This window comes from Excalfactoria chinensis, chromosome 21 (genome assembly GCF_039878825.1).
Source record: "Excalfactoria chinensis isolate bCotChi1 chromosome 21, bCotChi1.hap2, whole genome shotgun sequence".
NCBI lineage: Eukaryota > Metazoa > Chordata > Aves > Galliformes > Phasianidae > Excalfactoria > Excalfactoria chinensis.
The window spans coordinates 2,320,915-2,336,546 of record NC_092845.1 but is presented as its reverse complement, the minus strand read 5'-3'; the positions used below and the strand labels follow the sequence as shown (position 1 = coordinate 2,336,546).

Sequence of the window (15,632 nt, the reverse complement as noted above, 5' to 3'; positions counted from 1 at the left end):
AGTGGTGTTTGGTGTCTCTTGGGCTGTAGCAGAGAGGGCAGCATTGCTTTTCTAACCCCTTTGTATTCTTCTCTCCTTCTGTTTTCTGCACTTCCTTGCAGCCAAGCCCACGAATTGGATGGAGGGCACCACGCGGCCGCTTATCGCCAAGTCTGGCAGGACAGAAAAGATCTTGGTAGCCACTTGCATCTCCTCCAATGGGAAGCCCCCCAGCACTGTCACCTGGGACACCAAGCTGAAAGGGGAAGCCGAGTTTCAGGAGATCCGGAATAGCAACGGAACCATCACGGTGATCAGCCGGTACCGCTTGGTTCCGAGCCGCGAAGCCCATCGGCAGCAGCTCATGTGTGTGGTCAACTACCAGCTGGATCGCTTCACTGACAGCATCACCCTCAACGTGCAGTGTAAGGGAGGCTGGAGGGGCTGGGGAAAGGAGTTTTGAGAAGGGATGATGGTGGTGTGGTGCAGGGGGGCAGTGAGGGTTGCTCTCTTTCTATGGAGAGAGAATACTTGGAGTAATCGCATGGTTTCCCTTTCTCATACCTTCTTTCCCTCGTTGCCTCTGCCATGTCCCTTTATTCCTCCCTTTATCGCTCCCCTTCACTCACCCTCCCTCTCCTTGCCCCCTTCTCTCTCCCTGCTCCCTCCCTAACACCGTCCCTTCCTTTTCCATCCTTCTTCCTCTCTTTGTCGTCTCGCTGCAGATGAGCCAGAAGTCACCATCGAGGGCTTCGATGGCAACTGGTTCCTCAATCGGAAAGATGTCAAGCTGATATGCAAGTCTGATGCCAACCCCCCAGCTCACACCTACGAATGGAAGCTGTAAGTACAAGGAACCTCTGTTGAAGCCCCTTTGCTTGCTCAGCTCCCGGTCCCACTGGGGTCACGGTGCCAAACACATCCCAATGCATCTGATATTAAGCAGAAGCAATTCCTCCTCCTCCAGGGCTGCAGCTTTTGGCTGAGCACACCAAAGGGACCAAGCAGTGAGGGGTGCCTGGGGAGCCAGGTGGGAATTGATGGAACCCGAGGTGCTTCTCTCTCCCTCTGTCTCCCATAAGTGCTCACACAAAAAGGCAGATCAAACGGATGCTTTCTTCTTTTCAACTGGCGTTTGTCAGAAAGAGGTTCTCAAAACGGCTTTGCAAAGAGCCAGGCACATTCGCTCTCATTTCCCTTCCAGATCAAACTGTTCACAATACGAATCTGAAGAGGATTGGGTTTTTTTTTTCTTGCCTTTCTTCCTGCTTCTCATCCCCAGCTCTCTCTGTTGGTTCTGCCAGCTCGCTTAAGCTCCGAGGGGACTCTCTGGGTTCCTCTCAACATTGCCAGGGAAGTGTTAGAAGCAAAGATACCCCGTGTGGCACCCGAGGCAGAAGAGATGCCAAGGTTTTCTCTCTGCTTTTGGCCCAGCGGCTTCATCCCTTTGTTCTGCAGTTTCTCACGTGTAGAGCTGGATCCTGAGCTCTTGCTGTGCTCCTGGGCAGCTCTCACCACAATCAGACCCAGCCAACAGCACCAGCATCCCTGTTGCTGCAGCCAGTTGTCCTGTGAATTCTCTGTGTGTGTGTGTATCCATTTGTCTGTCTTTAGCCTCAAAAGATGGTTTTCAGGAGCATCAGTATTTTCCTTTGAGAAAGACCTGAGGGGAGAAAAATAGAGAGGAGAGCACGGAATGAATGAGGGCAGGTTTCTGAGCCTGACGGTGCTTCGATCCGATTTCCCATCCTCTCCCTTTTGCACATTTAACAGGTTGTTTAGGGCTGAACATAGGATTATTGACCTGAAAGAGGATGGAGAGGAAAAGCAGAGTGATGGCAGCGATGAGCAACAATGGAGCTGTTAGAGGGATGGCAGCCTCCCATTGCATCCCACAGCAGTTTCCAGGTCTTTGTTGACTGGGAACTCATTGTAGATTGGGAACCTTAGGTCACCCACAGGCAGAGAAGCAACATTGAGTTTCTTCAGTCAGCAATGGGAAAGAATGCCCCTTTTTCTGACTAATCTGCCATATGTGTGTGCCCATGTGTATATATGCAGGCATGTAAAATGTGTGTGTCTGCATTTAGGCACTTTGCAAATGTAATTATACCCCATTATTCCCTTTTGTTTCTTACAAATTGCCGACAATATGGCACATTTTTTGTCGAGAGGAGGGGAAAGAATTACTTGAGTAATTTTTAATTGCCTAAGAGAAGTAATTACTTCACTTTGCTTCAGTAATTAAGAATAACCAGGCCATGTGTGTCGTTTCCTAACACACGATACTCTTTTTTATCTGCCTCTGTTCATTTATCCTGTGTACCTCTAGACGTAGTTTTGCATTATTCCACTTCCACACTCACCTGGTTCTCCTGACATGGGCAGGCCGGGCTGTAAATCAGTGCTGCTTTACTCAAGGTTGCAATGAACAGGAAAGGAGGATAAATCAGGGTTAGGCTGGAATCCCATCCTATGTTTTCCATCCTGGGGGGTCTACCATGGTCTTTCTTTCTCCCAGGCCAAACGGGACTCTGCCAGGGAGTGTGGAAATCCAGAACAACACCATCTATTTCAAGGGCCCTGTCTCCTACAGCGTGGCTGGCACCTACATCTGCGAGGCCTCCAATGCCATCGGCACACGGTCGGGCTTGGTGGAAGTCAATGTCACAGGTAGGAAACCAAGTGGGCTGCTCTGAAAGAGGAGGAGGTGGGAGAGGAGGGTGGGAGCTGCTCAACTCTACCAGCCTTAATGTTGTCATAATGTCTGTCTGAATCTCCAGCGTCTCCTTCCAGCAATGGGGAGTTTGGTGGTGCGAAGGGAATGGGGACGGTCGTTGCTTTGTGCTGGTCTTGCTCTGGTGTGCTTGGGTTTTTCTCCTTTCCTCTCGTCGTCTTTTCCTTTCTTACACCAAGATGCATTTAGTCTCATTCTCCCTTGTCTTCTTCTTTGCTTTGGACTCAGTTAGGGCACGCTAAGAGCCAAGATGTGTCAGCAATGTGTTTGTTGGGAGGCAGGAGTGTTGAGTGTTGGGAGGCAGGTGCTGCTGATTGTAGGCAACTCAGTGATTTCTTTATTGTGCTCCGTCCAACGCCGTGTTCCTCTGTGCTGTATGTGTTACCATGAACAGCTTTACCTGGGCTCCAGAATGGAGTGGTGTCATAGGATGCATCAGGATGGGGGGTGATGCGCCGGGGGCTCCATGCTGCTCTCCATCAGGTACCCCTGCATCCCAAGGGGACCGTGGCCAAGCAGAATAACTGCTACTGGGGATGCTCTGCTCAGGGGAGCTGGGGGAGCAGAATGAGGAGGGCTGGGATCTGACCTCCAATGAGCCTCCAATTGACACCGCACTGCTCAGTTCCCTGCTCTGCAGTGTGGGGAAACTGGGATGATCTTCTGCTATCTGAGCGCTGGGAGGTCAGTGGATGGGATGTGCTGAGTAGATGCTGGTTATGAAGTATTTATTTATGATCACTATCATGCTAGAGGGCCTTTAATTTGAACCTCCTGTCCTGGATCCGTGCCGGCTTTGTTGTTTCTCCTATTTCCCTCTCTCTCTCGGGGACTTTTTGTTTGCTGGTGGAAGGAATCAGACCAATAGAGCTCCGTGTTGAGCACAGATGTGGGACAGCACCTGCCCTGCCGTATCCCTGCCCCAAGCCCTCAAAAATCATTTCCAAAACCTATATCAGCAAGATGCCCTCCAGAGCATCGTGTCTCTGGGCACTGGGGACAGCAACCAGGATATCCCCATCCCGGTGGTTTTCTGGGGACAGGTTCTAACACTCAGCAAAGGGGAAATGGGCAAGTTTTCTAGGGGATGACTCGGTGGTGCCTGCCCACAGTCCCAATTTATCCCCAAAAGTCAGAATTGTGGTGCTGAGGTTACATGAGGGGGATGGAGGGACACAGCAGCCATTGCCCCTTATGAGGGATGAGCAGCTGACATGTTAAGCCAGGGCTCCATGGTGTAAGAAAAGCCCCACACTGTTAATAATTCATTGGATCTGAATATGTTTATCCAGCTCACCCTCGGGAGCGATTAGGCCAGTGCTGGGGAGGGCTCAACCTTCCTCACTCAGCTATTACAGGTACATTTGTTTGGGTCTTGCAGGCAATTTAGGGATTGTCAGCGGAGCACGAAACCTCTTTCAAGAGATGCATGCAATAAATGGAGTTCAATCTAGTGAGCAGCCAGCCTCGGGAGTGAAAAAAAAAACACACAACACAGAAAGCTGATGCAGAGAAAAACCTGCAGCAGCCATCCCCTCCTTTCTACCCATCCCAACCCCAGCATCCTTCATCCCAGCCCCAGGGAGGAGGAGCAGGGATGGGTCAGCCCCAGCTGGGAGGCGATTCGTTCAGGAAGAGAAGGCTGAATGGTGCTCTTGGAGTTATAGCGCATTAAAGAGATTGATAAGTGGAAATTTAATATTTTATTCCCGCAATCTGTTCCTGTAATAGCTTCTCCTGCCTTGCAGGACCTTTGTCAGTCGCAAGCAAGCCATGTAGTGTGACATGTAACTATTTATTATGGGCAGCTGGGTGACATTATAAAAGGCAGTGAGTGTGGACTGCCTGGGTCTGCGTGCACATGCGTGGCAGCCCTGCAAGGAGAGGAGGTCACATGCATGCACACAGCTGTGTGTGCCCCCTATCTGCATCTGTCCCAGCATGCAGATGGACCCCCCCCCCAAAGCTGCATGCCTGCATGGGGATGCCCTGTTGCACAGCCATGCATGCATGCGTGAGCATTGGTGCACTGGAATGGATGAGTACTCATGCATCAATGGAGATGTGGTTGAGTGCAACAGTATATGTGCATCTCCTGGTCTTTAGGCACACGTGTACACATCAGCTTTGCACACATGGGCAGCTCTGCAGCTTTGGCCTTGGCTGCAGGACAGGGAGGGAGATTGCAGGAGCTCCCCCCACTCTGCTTGGCTCGCAGCAGGGAGTTATTTACACAGCGCCAGCAATGCCAGCACAGCAAGGTCACTGCACACAGCCAGCGGGGTTGTGACGGCTCTGAGCACAAGAGAAAGCACTGCACACAGAGCACAGCGTCCCATCCACAGCAGCTGCATCCCCAGCCCAACTCGGGGCTGCCCCATTGGGGAGGCTGAGGTTGGGGGGCTCTACCTGCTGTCGATCCAGTGGCTGGTGGTGAGCAGGATCCGCTGCAGCCCATCCAGTGGCATCTGTGCCAATGCCCCGCGGGAGCAGTGCCTGATTGACGGGCGATAGGTGACCTGACAGAGAGATTAAAGCCTAAGACACATTTGGCATCCGGCCTGAAAGCCGTCACACTCTGACACACCCGCAGCAGCTGCTGAACTCCTGCATGGGTTGCCAGTGGTTTTTCCACCCCTCTGCCTCCTTCCCCATCCTGTTCCAGCACAGGAATCCTCCAGCTGGGAGGAAAGCTGGACCCCTTGGAGCAGGGGATGTGAGGGAGGCTCTGAGCAGGCAGGCTCTGAAATGAAAGCCCCGTCTGCTGCTATCTCCTGCCTTGACTCATACATGGGTTTGCCAAACAGAACAGGTCAAAGTCCTGCACTACTTGGGTGTGGAGGGTGGAAAAACTGCCATCTGCAACCTGTCTCCTAAAAGAGATAAAATGCAACGATCCTTGCCATGTTTGCTGACAGCATCCGGGAGCTGGGAGCTCTCAGGTTCCTGCTCCCCATCCTGCTGTGCTGCAGCAGGTGCTTGGCTTGGCCAGGCAGGAGGAAACCAGAGCTTCACGCAGGGAGCAGCTTGGGTTGACACATGTCCCTCAATGCCTCCGGCTCCTGAGAGACTCTCTGCTGGTGCTGGCTCTTTCCTTGGCCCTTAGGATTGAAGGAAAGGAGATAAAAATGGGATTTCAACAAAAAAATAACGTGCCCACAAAGGCAGAAGATATCTCAGCAGCACGATGTGCAGGAGGGCTTTTAAAAGCTGCTTTCCTGTCTATCATAGGAAGATTATTTGGTGTCTAAAAATATGTATTTTTCTGATCTAGGCCCTTCCTGCCCTCAGGAGCAGCTCCTGCCCCGGGGGGTTCTCTGATGTCTAATGAGGTTTAGGTCCCATCTCTGCCAGAGATCCCACGCTCTATCCGACAGCTCTATGATAGGGATAATTTGGGCTCCTTCTCAGTACTGAAGCCAGCCACCACATTCAAAAAGCCATACGGGAGGGATTGATGGACAGGCAGCACGATTTGCATAGGTCTCATTTTTCCTCAGAAACCGACCATTAAAAGTAAGATGGGGTTTGTATATTGAAGCCACCCCTCCGATGGGCATCGGTATCTTCATCTCCCCAAGGCAGGCGCTGCTGCACCCATGGGTGCCGCCAGACCCACTCCCTATTTCCATGGGATCAAAGCAAAGCTCAGGGCTGTCACTGGGCTCCCAGCTGCTGCCCCGAGCTGGCACGGGGACAGGAAGCTGAGCTGAATGCAACAGCTGGCAGAGCGGGCATCGCTGCTCTAATTCCTATTCATGCAGCACTCCCTGTTTTTACGAGGGCTGGGGGCAGCAGCCAGGGGGAGGCTTTTTGTGCCGGCATTAAAGCCTGGCTTGTTTCCCCCTCCCTGTGCTCCGTTGTCTCCTGTTTCTCCCGTCCGCTTTTCACAGTGGCTTTAATTCTCCCCAGACTCTTCCTAATGGATTTTTCACATGGGGCTCAGAGGCAGCGCACCGCCTTCCAAAAATTTCACGCACCCCTCGAGCACAAAAAGGGGCTCCTTTTCCCACACTTCCTTCCCCGCTCCCCCCCCACCCTCCCACTACTCAGGCCACGCTTACGGTCCTCTTTACACCGCAGACACAAAAGCGGGTGGGTGGGCGGCAGCGCTGCGAGCCGAACCCATCCTAACGCCGGGCAGGGAGCGGCTGTGCCAACATCTATTGGATCCGGTGCCAAGCCGGACCCGCAGCATCCCCTCCCACCTTCACCCGGGGCACCGCACTGAGCTCTCCCCCATCGGAGGACGCGGGGATGGGCAGCTGCGGTCTGCACCGCCCTCCAGCGGCTGTGGCACGCGTCCCCTCCCCACCACCCCGCCTTCCTTCACCCCATCTATACCCATTTCCCACCCCCTTATACCCTCCCCTCCTTGCAGCCCCGTTGCCAGGTGGGGAGTGAAGGGAGGGGAGCTGTTTGGGAGGGTTTGGGCTTGCCGTCTCTCTTCTCCCATCTTCTCTTCCCGCAGTTTGGGTTTGTTTGCTCTGGCATGGGAAGCGGGAGGTTGCAAGGAGGGTGGGGATGGGATCTGAACAGAAAATAGGGCCTTCCCCACACCAGTAGTGAGCACAGTGTGATGGTGGTGGTGTTTGCAGCACCGTGGGGTGGCAGGGAGGTGGGTGTTACTGCAGGGTGGGGTGGCATGAAGGGCATGAGAAACTAAATATGTGTGGGAAAGGTAGGAAAACATCCTCTTGTCTTTTCATATCACTGAGCTGGGCTCTTAGTGAGGTTTGCAATGGGAAAGTGGGCCAAGCTCCTTCTGCAGGTGTGCACAGCCTTCTGCTCTGGATGTGTCCGCTTTCCAGAGCTGGGAGGCGGAGGGGATCATTGTACCTTTAAGGACCCTAAGGCTTTTCAAAGTGGGGTCCTTCACACAAAACCAGCCCTGCTGTTAGGAAATGCCAGGTAGGAAGAGGCTTCAGATCAGAGTTGTGGGCTGGGAAAACACCAAGGACATATCCAGCTTGCTGCTCGAACCCTGCACCCCTCCAGGTGAGCCCTTGCTCTGTGCACAGCTTTGGGTCTGCAGGGCTGGGCTGGGAGCTGGCACAGAGCAGGGTGGGTGCTGTGTGGATGTGTGTGTGTGGCTGAAGCTGAGCAGTGCTACCAAGGGACGGACGTGACATTCCTCACTGTCTCTGCAAAGAGGTTTTGCATTAACCAGCTGGCTGTGACAAGCCTTCTTTTGATGCAACATGTGGTTTTGGCTTCCCAGCTCCCAAGCCCAGCTTCCCCGCACTGAAATGCATAGCCCTGCTCCTTCTCTTTGGAAGGAGCTGCTGCCTCCTGCCTGCTCAGTGCCTTTCTCCTTGTTCTGGCTGCAGCAGGGAGCCCTCCAGCTGCCTGCCCCCAGCCCTGCTGCCCGCCGTGCTGCTCTGTGCCTCTTGCTGGCTCGTGAGGCTTTGCTCTGCAGGAGCCACGATGCTGTTGTTGGGATGACTCAGGAAAGGCAGGAGTGAAGCAGCTCTCAGACACGAGCAAAATGCTTGTGCCAAAAAAGATCAGGCCGGTGGTTGCTTGAACTCAGAACCTTTGTCCAAACTCTGCAGCTGTTTCTGGAACTGTGTGTACCCAGGGGAAGCTCTTTTCCCCTCTCTTCCTTAGCAGCTGGTTGAAGTGTGATGTAGGGAAGCCCACCCCCTGCACTGCCCTCGTTTGTTCAGGTTTTCCTGCCCCAGTACAGAAACGTGGCTGGAGCAGGATGCATTGCCACCAGCTCATGCAGAGGGGACAGAAAGCAGACACTGCCTCCTATTCCTTTGGACTCTGCTTCCTTTCATGCTCCTCACCCATCCTGGCTGCCCTTCTTGTAGGCTGTGCTCACATTGCTTGTCCTGTCCTTGGGGTGAAAGCTTGGGGCCAGGAGGCAGCAGAGCAGCAGTGACAGCTCTGAGCAGGATGGCTCTGAGCATCCTCCTTGGCAATGCTGAGGGATGCTGAGGGGCGTTAATCTGGCATCTGCTCACCAAATTCAGAGGCAGGTGAAGGACTGAGGCAGCCCAACGCTGCCTGGACACTGATGCTCAATGGGCACTTGGATAGAGAAAACTGAGTCTGGCCAGGGGCTGTAACTGTGCCAAGGAAGTGCTGGGAGGGTTGACTTAAATCCTGGATCAAACTTTATCTGTGCCAAAACCCGTGTGTCAAACTGCATGAAAGAGAAGAGCGTACCTTTCCCATCTCTTTTCTCCCTCTCCTTTGGGTTATTTATATAGATGTAAATAGGTCACGGTATCTGTAGGAATGAGATTAACGTGAGCAGTGGCACTGTGGGTCGGGATGGGATGGGATGCTGAGCAGAGGACACAAAGCACCGTGACCATTGGGTGGGCACAGCAGCGTCCTGGGGCTGCCGATAACGCGTTGGCAAACTGGACCCGAAATGGTGGATCATAAACCAGACTGCACCCGGACTGGTGACACTGGGCATGTGGGATCTGAGAGCATCCGGGTAGGGTGGGAAGGACACACCGCTTCCAGCTGCCGGGCTCCTGCATGCAGCTTGCTGAGCTTGGCACCGAGCTCCCATGTGCTAACCCTGCCAGGACGCACCCTTCTCCCCTTCCCCTGGTTTTTCCCTTCCCTGTTCCTTACCCTCATCTTCCCACCCTCCTTCACCCCCCTCCCCCCAAAACAAAAAAGAATCGGTGATGAGAGCACGGCGGGAGGGCGCGTTTCCGCATGGTTTGACACTGTTCCCCCTTCCATCTGTCTTTTCCTACCCAGAATTTCCCTACACCCCGTCTCCAATCGATGATCGCAAATCCATGGTGCAGCCGAACATCCCCACCCCTGTGATTGGGGGCATAGTGGGAGGAGTCTCGCTGGTCCTGGTGGTGGCCGTGGTGCTCTTTGTGGTGCTCCGCCGCCGGCGTCACACCTTCAAGGGTGACTACAGCACAAAGAAGCACGTGTACGGCAACGGCTACAGCAAGGCCGGCATCCCGCAGCACCACCCGCCCATGGCCCAGAACCTGCAGTACCCCGACGACTCGGACGACGAGAAGAAGCCGGGCCCGTTGGGTGGCAGCACCTACGAGGATGAGGATGAGGATGCGGGAGGTGAGCGCAAGCTGGGCTGCCCCAACAAATACGATGAGGACGCCAAGCGGCCGTACTTCACGGTAGACGAAGGGGAAGCTCACCCCGAACCTTACGACGAAAGGACACTCGGCTTCCAGTACGACCCCGAGCAGCTCGACATAGCAGAGAACATGGTCTCGCAGAACGACGGATCTTTTATTTCCAAAAAGGAGTGGTACGTGTAGCTCGGCTCGCCCCGGCTCCAGCCATGCACACACACACATACAGACATACACACTCACGCGCATCCCCGAGCGGAGCCACGTATGGACAGGGGGCTCGGGGCGGGGGCAGCTTTGCTTTACGGATCATTTTGGTTTATTGGGGATGGGGGGAAGGGGAGGAGTTGGGGGTGGGGGGGGTTGTTGGATGGGAGGTGGGAGGTCGGGTAATTATTTTCTTGGTTTTGGTTTGGCTTTTTTTTATTTTATTTTATTTTATTTTAATTTCTCTTGACGACTTTTTTCGTCCCCTTCTGTGGTGTTTGTATTGGTCGGTGGCTTAGGTGTTACTATTTGCTTTAACGACTGTTGCCCAGCCTGTATATTACACTCTTGTTTGTGTCTCCGTGTCTCAGAATGCCCCCCCCCCCCAATAATCCCCCCCCCCGAGGCTCCTCCTCCTGCTCCCACCCCCCTGAAACACTGGAATTTGTTTGTATGTCGTCGTCTTTTCTTTGCTTTAACCTTGGGAGGGGGGTCCTGGGGACAGAAAAGCTCACAGCAAAGGAAGTGGAGGTGCCAGAATTGAGGGAAGCCATTGCTCTCATTGAGATATGTGGGATGTTCCCACCGCACTGGGGATCTGCTGCCAGGTCCCAGTGGCTCAATAACGTGGATGATAGGGGGAGAAAAGCCCTCAAACAAACCCCCTGTGCACGGGCTGATAGCAGCACAGAGCAACAGAGCTGCCATTACCCTCCTGCCGTTCATCACCTCCCGGCTTTTCATTTCTGCCTTTGCTGGAGCATGTTTTAAAAGAGAGAAAAGGAGTATTTATTGCTGACATTCCCTCTGTTGTGGCTCAGAGAGGTGCTGGCTCTCCTCAGCCCTATTGCACACCGGTGCTCATCCTCCCGCCCACCAGTGGCTTTGGGGTCCCTGTGTTTTATGATACCACTCAGACTTCATCGTCGTGTGTTTACACTTCTTTCTTTTGGTCAGAGCCTGCAGGCAACTCTGTTTTAGCAACACCCCCAGTCCTCGGGGACAAACAGCTTTGCCTGCATTGATTGCCACCTTCCCAATGCCCCATCCCTCCTCTAAGCAAAGCCTCAATACATAGGGAGGTAGAGAGGAAGGAAGGAGGCTGCTGGGGTGTTGCTCTCATCCTTCTTCCCCCTGCCTTGTGGACTGCTCTGCAGATAGATGGGATTCCAGTTGCCAGGTCCCTCTGTCTGACACTGACCTTATCCAACTTCCATTCACTGGGTTGGGGCTTATTGCTCTCTCTTTTTGATGTAGAAACAAATCTGTTGCTTTGGAAAGAAACGCACATCTGAAAGCAGCAGGACTCGCTCTCCCCTTGCCTTACCCATTGGGTTTCATTCCCCGGTGTTATCCTGCTGCAGAAGCAAGAGCAGGGAGCCAAAGCCATGCAGATGAGCCAAGGTCAGGGCAACACAGCTCGTATTCACAGGCTGCAGCTCGCTTTTATTGCGTTAGTGGTGAGCAGGAGTGGGAAATCCGATTGCTGTGCTGTAATCTTTCTGCTGTTCCTGCCAGCCCTCCCTGCTTCCTGGCTTCTGGCAGAGCAGCCCCGTGCCACAGGAAGCTTTGTGTCCCCAGTGAAGGCGATGCAATCTCTGACCCTGCAAACTGCTGTGTTCAGCAGGGATTCTTTCACATGCCATGTCAGTCCCAGGAGGTCCAGTCTTGCACTGCGTGGTGCTGCAGGCCCAGATGTCCCCAGGGTTGATGATGCTCTGCCAGTGGGAGCTCAGCCTGCAGTGAAATTGTGTCCCTAAGATCATGGGTATGATGCGCTGCAATGGGGGCATGCAGACCTGGGGAGAGGAGGACAGTGGGTAGAGGCTTGCAAGGAAACACACTGTGATAGCCATGAGCCTTCACTTGAAGGTGTCATGTTTTGAGGTTTCCCACACGCAGACAGTACTTCTAGTTAGCCATGTGGGGTATGGAGAAACCAGGAGGTTCAGAGTAAGGAGACTGCATAGCAACATGGTATCTCCAAGCCAGATGCTGCCAGGCTTCCCCTTTTGCTGTCCCATATCAGTGCAGACACTCCAGCAGCTCAAGTCTAGGAAAGAACTCAGCCACAAGAGCACAATGATGTGGCTCTGAAGAAGGTCAGGTGAGGATTTGCCACCCAGAGACCCATAGGCTCAGCCTGGGTGCTGTGCCTATGCAAGGTGCACAGTGCTTCCCTCTGCTCCTCACCTCTGCTTCCTCCAGCATCATCATGAAGTTGCATTGATCATTTTGCTTCTTGCCGTTCCTTGCAAGGTCAGCTAATTGAGCAAGAGACTTATCGGGGGTGGTAATTAGCCAGGTGATTAGCCGGTCATCTATAGCAAGGTAGGAGGGAAAAAACAACCCAACAAACCAAGAGGACACTACAGATTGATGTTTCACCTGAGAGCTGCCTCAAAGCATCACTCCCTGTCTGTGCTCAGAAGAGCATCAGCATCACAGCCCCACATGAGCCCCTGCTTTATGTGCAGACTCACCCCAGCTGTTCTGCTGGCATTTCCCTCTCGGATTATTCATTGCAATCCATCCCAGGGATGTTATTTGCTTTCACTTATTTAATCACAAGATGCTTTTTTCTTTTCTATTTTGTTACATCATTTTCATCCAAGAAAAAGACAACCCCAGAAGCCTGAAGTTTACTTTAGCTTCATTCAATCAATAAATAAACCAATCAGACCCCAGCGGTAGCATTGATTGCAATAAGGGACAGAGGGAGGCCTTTTCCTGATGTCGAGTCCAAAAACTAAAAGGGAAAACAAACAGTTCAGCAGAAATCACTGAGGGCTGCAGGGAGATGATAGGTTCCAAAGATTGATCCTGGAGCAATTAGAGAAGGGAATGCAATTAATGAGGGGGTTGCTGCACTCCTGGTGCTGTTTTCTTTCCCCTATTGCCCACACAGTGCACGTCTATGGGGATGTGAGCACCTCGAGGCTCTGGGAGCAGCCTGCAGAGGGCAGGAGGTGGGGAATGCATTGTAGGAACGGGGATGGAGACCCTATGGGACCTGTGTGCCTTGCACGTGTGATGCACTTGGGGTGAATGTAGAGAGCGAAAGGAGTCAGAGCACGAAGCAGCAGTGGGGGGAGGTATCCTCACTGAGGGTCAGTTCTTTCCTTTGGCTGCTCATTCTTTCCTTCCTTAGACGTGGCTCTTTAACTCCAGTGATTTTTTTTCTCTCTCTTTCTCCTCCCTCTTGCTGTAATTATTGTGGAATAATGGACAGAACAAACGACCCCCAAAAACCCCGTTTATTTTATTTTATTTTTTTTTTTCTTTCTGATTTGATTTTGTTTCTTTTTCTTTCGTTCTTTTATTTTTGTAATCCGTGCTGTAAGTGCTTTTGTAAAAAAAAAAAAAAGAAAACACAAAACAAAATAAACGGTAAAAATAATGTAATGGACTTTAATGATTTGTTTGGTCGGTTTTGTTTGCCATCCCTTTGTAATGATTTTGTTTGAGGTCCGGGGGAGGATGAAGGGGGGAAGGGGGGGGGTTGCGTTTTCATGGTTATGATTTGGTGTATCATGGTGTTGCAGCACCCTTCCTTTGACTTGTATAAAACAAGAGAGTAAGAAACAAACCCAACCCCCAGAGCAATGGCAGATAATAACGGCTCAGCTGTGAAATTATAAAGCAAAAAACAAACAAACAAACAAAAAAAAAAGTACTTTTTTATAAATAAAGAATTTTAAAAGAAAAAAAAAGGAAAAAACAAAAGGAATTTTTCTCCTCTCTTGGTACCTCTGCGACCGTCGCGGTTCTGCATCCTGGGGTTGGTAGCTGTAAGCAATGGCGGTGGTAGAAGTGGCACTTGTAGGTTCTGTCCCTGTGCTGGGCTGTGTTTGGCTATGGGAGCTGCTTTGTAGATGAAGGCGGAAGGTTGAGGCTTAAGGGATATCCAAGGAGGAGGATGGGGAATGACGGTGTTTGCCGCTGACATTGGTGGCGGTGTGTGAAATTCTTGAGCAGTAGATTCAAAACAAAGGAAGGGAGGGGAGTTTCTCCCTCCCTTCAGTGTAAACAGTGAGATTCCTTGTCAAAGGATGCTGCTGAGGCCAACAGGTAGCCTGAGCTGAAAAGCGTTTTTGCCCATGGCAGAAAGAATCCATCAAAGTCTATTAAAAACTCTGACATTCTCCAGCTCATGAAGTCCTTCAGCTGCCGCTAGCTGTAGCAAAGGGGACAGGCTATTGGAGAAGTGTCACACCTGCTCTTCTTTACATCTTCTCTAGACATGTGCAGTCAACTGCAATGGGACTGGGCTGTGCCAACCTTGGGTTGACGTGGTTTGGAGGTGGGTTGGATGGCTCCAATGGGTTGGGTGAGTCGGATAGGTGGAATGGGGTAGGATGGGTTGGATGTTGTCGGATCAATCAGATGGGTAGGGTTGGTAGGATGGGTAGGGTTGGCAGGGTTGGTATGGTTGGTAGGGTTGGTAGGATGGGTAGGGTTGGTAGGATGGGTAGGGTTGGTAGGGTTGGTAGGATGGGTATGGTTGGTAGGATGGGTAGGGTTGGAAGGATGTGGGAGGAGGTGGTAGGATGGGTAAGATAGGTGAGATGTGTAGGACAGATAGGATTGGTCAGATGGGTTTAGGATGGGTAAGGTTGGGGGGATGGGGAGGATGTGATAGGATAGATTGAATGAGTAGGATTGGTAGGATGAGTAGAGTGTGGAATGATGTGGTAGGATGTGGTAGGTTGTAGTAGGATGGGTAGGATGGATAGGATGTGCCTGTAGTCCAGCACCCAGCTGCCATGGTGATCATGCATCGAAACCTACTGAATGCTGTAGGGATGCCAATGGCCCATTGGAAGGAAAAGATCAGTCAGGCTGCATCCCTGCATCTCAGTGACTGATCTCTGCATCGTGAAGAACAGTTTGCCTTTTCCCTCTCCTCCAGCTTCCTTGCTGTGCATACATGCTACAAAGGCAGCCTTGTTCCCAAAGATCAAAGCAGACAGCTCTGCAAGATCCAGGCTTTTGCAAGAGAGTGAGAGACAAAGGAAGTGAGTGATCAGAGGGAACGTTCACACTCTTCCTTGTGCAGGTATCAACAGGCACTTTGCCCTGCCTCTGGCCTGGAGAATCCTCCTGGGGAAGCATCTTTGCACCTGACTTCAGCACATGGGATGGAAAGAAGGACACGAGGGGCTGCCTTTGCTCCATGGTCCTGCTGGGAAATGCTGTATAGATTTCCCAGGCCGTGTCTGCCACAGTTAGGCAATGATGGACAAAACCCATTGCGTGGGGCCTCTTCTCAGCAGCTCAGGTTGCAGAGAGCTGAACGCAGCGGGAGCTGGCTCCCATGCAGTGCCCTTAAGTATTGTGTTTCTCTGGAACAAAACAGAAACACGTTGGGGGCAGGAATGCCAGCAATGCATGTAGCCCATGGAATGATGGCAGCGTGGCTTGGATCTCTTCTCAAAGCCACATCTCTGCAGGCGAGCACCGCTGGCTACAAAGCAGCTTCAGAGCACTGTCAATCAGCAGAGCCAGAGGAGGAGCTCGGTGGGGCAGTGGGGTTGAGCAAAGGGAGTGAGTTCTGCCAGCCCAGCACAGAACAAGCATTGGAGATGTGCCTGCCTGGAAGCAGCTGTGCACAGAGCACA

At 52.4% G+C, this 15,632-nt stretch overlaps 1 protein-coding gene across 3 annotated transcripts in view; it reads left to right on the top strand.

Moving 5' to 3' along the window:
• The window catches only part of NECTIN1 (nectin cell adhesion molecule 1), a 70,197-nt gene that overhangs the window by 32,672 nt on the left and 21,893 nt on the right, over positions 1–15,632 (top strand). For 2 of the 3 annotated variants that reach the window (XM_072354761.1, XM_072354763.1), the window contains exons 3-5: positions 102–404; positions 705–822; positions 2,501–2,652. In XM_072354761.1, the coding sequence (XP_072210862.1) occupies positions 102–404; positions 705–822; positions 2,501–2,652 (573 nt within the window). Of the gene's footprint in view, positions 1–101; positions 405–704; positions 823–2,500; positions 2,653–9,448; positions 10,388–15,632 lie in introns of those variants that run through there. The other variant, XM_072354762.1, reaches the window with a different exon arrangement.